General features: G+C 49.9%; 1 protein-coding gene across 1 annotated transcript; it reads right to left on the reverse strand.

Annotated features, from left to right (window-relative positions):
* Nucleotides 1-3,611: 3,611 nt before the first annotated feature.
* On the reverse strand, nucleotides 3,612-6,719 carry LOC137762083 (transmembrane protein-like). The gene is given in 2 exon segments (XM_068539468.1): nucleotides 3,612-6,254; nucleotides 6,257-6,719. Coding segments are annotated over 2 exon segments (573 nt in total). The 3' UTR covers nucleotides 3,612-6,144.
* Nucleotides 6,720-7,764: the final 1,045 nt, after the last annotated feature.

Consider the following 7,764-nt stretch of genomic DNA (forward strand, 5'->3'; position numbering starts at 1 on the left):
GTGGAAATCTCAGCTAAATGCCATTAAATCAATTACATTTAATTTACTTAAGATATGATATGTATCAGAAAAGTTAAATGAAACAAATAAAATTCTCCAATAAAGAACAAACCGTGTTCATTGGTGGGAAAATATATTAATTTTAAATAGATATTACCAAGTTACTTGATTTTACTATTGCTTCATACTGAAAATGTTAGAAAAAGTTTATAGAAACATAAGAGTTAACTATTTCACTTTTATTTATTTATTTATTGGCTGCGTCGGGTCTTTGTTGCTGCGCGCAGGCTTTCTCTAGTTGTGGTGAGCAGGGGCTACTCTTTGTTGCAGCGCCCAGGCTTCTCATTGCTGTGGCTTCCCTTGTTGCAGAGCATGTGCTCTAAGCGCGCGGGCTTCAGTAGTTGCGGCGAGCGGGCTTCAGCACGAGGGCTCCGTAGCTGTGGTTCACGAGCTCTAGAGCGCAGACTCAGTAGCTGTGGCACACGGACTTAGTTGCTCTGCGGCATGTGGGCTCTTCCCGGACCAGGGCTCGAACCCGTGTCCCCTGCATAGGCAGGCAGATTCTCAACCACTGTGCCACCAGGGAAGTCCCTGGACTGTTATTTTAAAATAACAGAAAATGACAAGTCGTTGCTAAATTTGTTCAGATCTCTCTTCAATCAAGATTATACCTCAATCTATAGTACCCAAAAAGTAGTCTGTATAAAAATTAGTTTTGAGACTTTATGTCTGTGAATCTTATTCATTGTCAGACAAACATTTTCCTTTCATTGTTCTAATTGCCTCATATTTTATTGAAATCTCACTTTGGTTGTATATTTCACATGCAGTGTTTCTCAATTTCAAAAAAACATTTTCTGATATGTATAGATATATGTTTTAGTTTTAAAAGTGAAATAGGGGCTTCCCTGGTGGCACAGTGGTTGGGAGTCCGCCTGCCAATGCAGGGGACATGGGTTCGAGCCCTGGTCCGGGAAGATCCCACATGCCACGGAGCAACTAAGCCCGAGCACCACAACTACTGAGCCTGCCCTCTAGAGCCCGTGAGCCACAACTACTGAGCCCAAGTGCCACAACTACTGAAGCCCGCCTGCCTAGAGCCCATGCTCTGCAACAAGAGAAGCCACCGCAATGAGAAGCCCGTGCACCGCAACGAAGAGTAGCCCCCGCTCGCCGCAACTAGAGACAGCCCGCGTGCAGCAACGAAGACCCAACCCAGCCATAAATAAATAAATAAATAAATAAAATTTATTAAAAAAAGAAATAAAATAAAATAACAGTAAATTATTGAAATTTTTGAAAAAAAGAACTTAAGAATTTCTGTATGAGTATAGAAATGGCTTGAAGAAATGGTAAAAAAAATTTTATATTATGAATAATGGTGATTTATATGATGAAATTAAAATAATTAATATTTTCTGTAATAATAATTTATCATACACCACCCAAATACAACGTTTGAACATAATGTGTAAAATTAAATTCTCTCATCTTTGATAATTTGCTGACTTTCAGTCTTGAAAACCACAACTTTAAACGTATTTTTCTATTCTGTCATTATGAAGGTATATTTTTCAAGGAAGATGGATGGAATGCATTTCATTTAACAGTGTGTTTGCTTAATTTATAACTTGTAAATATTTAGACGTATAGTATCTGGGCCTCCTTCTGCACGCTCGCCCAGAACCCCACCAATGCTAGGGGCTAGCGTGAGCCCAGCACCCCAACCACAAGTACATTTCAGACCTAGACTGGTGCTCACGGAGAATTAGGGGCAAAGAAGCATGATTTAACGATAGCACTAGGGCCAGATGGTGGGCATGTGCCATACCAGCGAGGGAAAGGGCAGGCCTGGGAGAGCCCTGGAGTGATTGGTCTGGGGAAGAGGTCCCAGTCCCTGAAGCTGGAATGTAGTCCACGGAGCTGGTTTCAGGGCCAGTGAAGGACAGCTGCAGCCACAGGGGTATCTGCAGAACCCAGAGGGAAAACACTATCCTCCTTCTAAGGCTAGAGGAGACAGAAATAGAAGTCAAGGCAAAGAATCAGCTGCAGAGAGAGCGCCTGGGGCCAGGGCCTGAACACAATAGAGAAATCAAGCTGAGGTCTGACAGGCTTCCTGCAGGGGCTGAGGGAACAGGTGGGGCCTGGTCTGGAGGGGAGGGCTCAGGAAGAGCAAGCAGGGTCACTGAGGAAGCATGGCTGGCTGAGGGACCCTGGGCAGGTGTGTGCAGAGCCAAGGACCAGACCAGCCCTAGCCAAAGGCAGGAACGGGGTTGGGCTGGGTTCAGAGACCTGGACAGTAATTGAGCTGAAGGAGAGAGCGGGGTCCAGGAGGAAGGGAAGCGTTCTTCCTTCTGTGTCAGGAGCATCTTCTCTGCACCACGTTTGGACCCCACAGCTACAGGGTGTGGCCTGGGTGGGTAGGGGCGGGAGTTGGGCGTTCCTGGCCCTACAAGAGGTAGCGGGGTCTAAGGCATATTGAAAACACACCCTAGACTCCCCTAGCTGCTGGGAACAGTTGGCAGATGAGTTTTTCCTGGATCCTGGAGAAAGAGGGTGTCCAGCATCTAATCAAGGACCAACCTGGGCTCCCTCTTCTCCATCCTGGACTGAGCGAGGGTCTTGGGTCAAATTCTTGAAAGTTTAGAATAAACAAGGCAAAAAGAATCCAAAATGATTGACAGTACAAAGCCGTCTGTTCTCTCTCATCCCGCAGGCTCTTTGCCTCTGGGTCCTCACCCCAGGTTCCTACTCTCCCGAATCACCGGGGAGAGGGGAGGGTGATTCCCAAACGCACTAACTCCAAACAGAGGCCTTCCTTCCACTGTGTCTGAGCTCCCAGAGGCAATCGACTCTCAAATTCTTTTTCCTCAGGTCAGACACAGAAGACTAAGTTAGACATTTCCCAAAGGAAACTGACTACTAAGGGAAAAGTCACATCAAAAGCAAGATAGTACAAGACCACGGGGATGGATGATGCCACAGGGAATCATTTTTTTATTTGAACAGAATCAGATTTGGCCTCAGGAGATTCAGCTGGCTCTAGTGTGGACACGAGATCATTTCTCAGAGACCCCGCTTTGCACAGCCCCTGGGGCCAAGCAATTCATTCCATCAGAGCAAGTGAATTCATGACGTGGGCCCAGGCTGCCTCCTGGCCTTGGCCTGAGATGATGGTCAGTGTTGCATGGAATGAGCCAACCTAATTCCCAAGGAAAGAGAGATGACAATTACTGCGGACCTACCAATGTGTATTTGGGCTTTCGTTTAATTCCTCTAGCAAGCAAGACAGGCTAAGGTTTGGCTGGTATGAGGTCTCAGGTGATACCCTTTCCCTTCCCATTTCTGCCCCCCACCCCCCCCCAGCAGGTTTCAGATATGGAGGAGACTGAGAAGCCTTCTAGGAAAAAGAAACAAATTAACCACGCTCACAGTTGAAATGCAGACAAAAGTCCAGATTCAAGAAGGAGGCAGGTGACAATATCCAGTCCTAGTGAGGGTGTGATAAAACAGGGACTGTTACGAGCTGTTGATGGGTGTCTAATTGGTGCTGCATTTTTGGAGGCAATTTGGTGATTTAATTAAACCATTTAAGTGCACACACATACTCCTTGACACAGCAATTTCACTGCCAGGAATTTATTCTACAGATTTACAAGTATGCAAAGATTTGTGGACAGGGACACTCATTGCATCATTATTTATCACAGTAAAACAAATGCCCAAGGGGTGGGATAGGGAGGATGGGAGGGAGATGCAAGAGGGAGGAGAAATGGGAATATATGTATATGTATAGCTGATTCACTTTGTTACACAGCAGAAACTAATACATCATTGTAAAGCAATTATACTCCAATAAAGATGTTAAAAAAAAATGCCCATCAACAGGGGGACCAATTGAGTAAAATCAATACTCTGCATCTATTAAAAAGAATGAGGTACATCTATACGTGCTGATATAAAAAGATGTACAAGATACATTAAATGAGGAAAAGTGCAGAAGAGCCTTGTAACACTATCCCATTTGTGGATTTTTGAAGGAAATTGACTATACCTATATCTGTACTGTAATAGAAAATCTCTGGAAAGATATACACAACAAGAAACTGTGAATGGTGGTTACCACTGGGGGAAGCTTTATTTTTTATTTTGCATTTTTCTCTACTGCTTTGAATTTCTTTTCATGAACATGTATTATTTTTTAAATGTAAAAGAAAACATTTAAAGAAGGAATAAGGGACCAATGAAAAGTAACGTATCAAAAATTAAAGAAGAAATTTCTCAAATTTACCATAAGAAGGCAAATTCAGCAATAGGACCTGAGGTCAGTAAGACATGGTAGCTGACTGGTGAACCCTTCCTGACCCAGCTGACTTGGCAACATGAACATGCTGCCCTCACTCATTAAGCTTAACTCCTTGAGACCCAAGCAGTCTTGCTATGGGGCCTCCAATAACATGGCTGAGGAGAGGGAGTGGTTCCATTCCCCCACTTGAAGCCAACTGCTAAGTCATCAAGGCACGAGGAGGGAAAGCACTGGTGGCCAGAACCACTGCCAGGGATTTGCACCCAGTGACAGAGTCCTGGCTCAGCTGAAGCGGAAGGCAGCGAGTCTGGCCAATCCCTGTCCCAGCTAACGGCAGGATGGATCTCCAGCTTGGTTATCACCAAGTCTTGGCACAGGACTCTTGGGGCAGTGGAGGTGATGGCAGAGTCGCAGGTAACCAGCAACAGCAGAAGGAAGCAATCATCAGGACTGGTTCAAGAATGCATCTGGTAATACAAGCTTGGAGAATCCCAGAAACACTTGAGGAAAATCTACCAGAGACTAGAATGTCGGAGTGAGTCCTTGAGCATTTTAAGCTAATGATATTCAGGTTTCATGCATTCATCTGACATACTGAGGTCTTACTACGTGCAAGGCACAGTAGCAAGCAGTAAATAAGACAAACATGGAATTTATTAAGTTGAACTGGATGAAAATAAAACTGCCACTATTCAACCCTTTTGGGTCTACAAAAATGGCACTTTCTTATGGATCGACATAAATACAGAGAGAAAGAACAACAGAAAAAAAAAAAAAAAGAACTAACCAGTTAATTGCCCGATTGCAATTGTGGAAAGAGCTATAAAGGAGCAACCGGATCTAACCCAGTCTAGGGAATGGTGTATGTGGTGCTGGTCAAGAAGGGCTTCCCTACAGGTACGTTTGAGGAAGTGAGAATGAAAAGGAATTAACTTAGCAAACGAGACAGAGAGACATCATTCCTGGCAGTCAGTTACAAAGGCCTTGAAGAGGAGGAAACCCGTCTGTTCCAGGGACTGATAAGGTGACTCAACCTACGGAGACGGGCAGATGTGGTAGAGAAGAGGAAAAATGAGGATGAGAGGATGCTGAGAGAGAAGCAGGAGCCACTCAGCCCTTGTAGGCCCTTTTTAGACTTTGGGGTTTATCCCCAGAGATTTTGAAAGCAATGGCATATTATCTGTATCCAAACACTGGCAAAGTCTAGGAAACATTCGGGTTACAAAGAATTTTCTTTCCCCTTTTGACAGAGCCCGGAGGTCTACAACTACAGGCGGCTAGTATGTGGCTGCGTCAGGATTGGAGTCTAGGTCCTTGCAAAGAGCTTTCACCACCCAGGACGCCACTGGGAGGGTGGCAGGGGTGAAGCAGGCCAGGGGGCTCTCTGGGAGGAGGCCAAGGAGGCCAAATGCACCCCGGACCTCCCCACCCTCGGGAGGCAGCTCAGCGCCCAGCAGTCCTGGCAGAAGCGGCGCACAGAGAAGCAGTAGATGAGCGGGTCCAGGGAGCTGTTGAGACTCAGCAGCGCCAGGCTGAGGGTGTGCAGGACGTCAGGCGTGGAGGTGGCCCGGCACCCTCCGTCGTCGCGGCCCACGGTGCCCTCCTGCCCGGCCACCCAGGGCGCCAGCAGCAGGTGGTAGGGCGCCAGGCAGAGGGCAAAGACCAACAGGTGCCCGAGCACCATGGTCCTGGCCGCGCGCCGGTTTGGACCGGCTGGGGCCAGGGCCGGGCCCGGGCCCTAGGGCGCCGCGAGCGCCCGCGCCAAGCTCACATAGGTCGCGAGCACCAGCAGGAAGGCGGCGGGGAAGAAGGCCACGGTGGCGTAGGCCAGGCCCGCGCTAGCCCAGCCGCGCTCCAGGCAGCGAGCGGCACCGCCCGGCCTGGGGCGCAGCGCATGCGGGGCGACCGGCGAGGGTGCGGCGCAGGCCAGGCCAGCCGGGCGGCGGCGCACGTGGCGCGGGCGGGGCCCCAGCGGCGCAGGGCCGGGCGGGCGCACCGAGCCGCAGCGACACAAGCTTGTGAGCGCCGCAAAGGCCACGGCCGCGTAGGTGGACACGCAGTAGGTGGCCCCGGCCGCGCGGCAGGCAGCCTCCGGGAAGGGCCAGGGGGTCGGGCCCAGGTAGTAGGTGAGCCACAGCGGCAGCGTGAGCGTGAAGAGCACGTCGGCCAGGGCCAGGTTGAGCAGGTGGAGACGCAGGGCCTGGCCCAGGCGCCTGCCGTGGCGGACGAACACTGCCATGGCCGCCACGTTGGCCGGCAGCCCCAGGCCTGGCGCCAAGGCGTAGGCTGCGGGCACCACGATGAAGCCAGCAGGGTCGTCCCAGGGGCTGCGGCCGCCAGCACCAACACCCAGCTCCCCAGCGCTGCTGTTCATCTCGGACCTGGGACTAGCGAGAGGAAGAGAGGTCACCATGGAGATTAGCCACACAAGAAGCCCTCCATCCCGCCCTCCCCCACCCGACCCCCGTCCTCTTTTCCTCAGTCGGTGGTGGTGGGAAGCCCGGCGAGGGCCTGAGACCTGAGCTCAGCCAGCGCCAGCTGGGGATGGAGAGGAGGGGGTGGGCTCCGGAGTTATCTCAAGCAGAATGGGCTTGGTGACAAGATGTGGGAAATGAGGAAGAGACAGGAATCCCAGGTAGTTTGGAAATTTCCAACCTTGGTGACTGGGAGGGTGAAGGTGCCCCTCACAGATGGTGTACGGTTCTGATTTGTGGGGCCCAGGTATGTGCATTAAGCCCAAGCATGAGCCAACAGGGAGTTATGGAGAAACCAGGCTGGAATATAGGGTCCTTCCCAGAAAAAACCCAAGCCTCCCTGCTCCAGGGCCATCCAGATCAGTCGGGGGGAGAGTGAGGCATGGATGGAGTTATGGTCTTAGGATGCAGTGACCCAGAGGCAGGCCCATGCACAGTGACCTTGGACTTACCTTGGTGAAGGTCCTCTCCTGGGGCTTGCCTGGAGCACCCTGGGCAGAGCTGAAAAGGTTTCACATCTCACAGGCCTTCCAGTCTTGTTTCCTTCCCCCTTGCCTTTTGACCACAAAGAAGCCCTGGGTCTGATTTAAAACTTTGGACAGCAAAGCAAAAAGAGCACAGGCCCGGGAATCAGGCAGATCCTAGATACACACATTTATCTGCCATATGACCTCGGGCAGATTACTCAGCTTCACTGAGCCTGTCTTCTCTGCTGTAAAATGGAGATTAAAATACCTACCTCACAGCGTTGTTGGGGGGATTATGAGAAAACATAAGTAAAACCCTGAGCACTGGCTGACACTGGGGAGATACGCTCCCTTCCCCTCTAGGCAGCACACAGATAAATGTGTACACTCACACAGGCACACACACAGCGTTAGAGACACGGACACCCCAAACACAACAGCACAAACACATCTGGGCATATTCCCCCTCTCCCCAAGGGGGATAAGTGCACAAGCCAATGTCCTGTTCCTATTTGTG

The sequence above is a fragment of the Eschrichtius robustus genome, chromosome 3, assembly GCF_028021215.1.
Source record: "Eschrichtius robustus isolate mEscRob2 chromosome 3, mEscRob2.pri, whole genome shotgun sequence".
Classification (NCBI taxonomy): Eukaryota; Metazoa; Chordata; class Mammalia; order Artiodactyla; family Eschrichtiidae; genus Eschrichtius; species Eschrichtius robustus.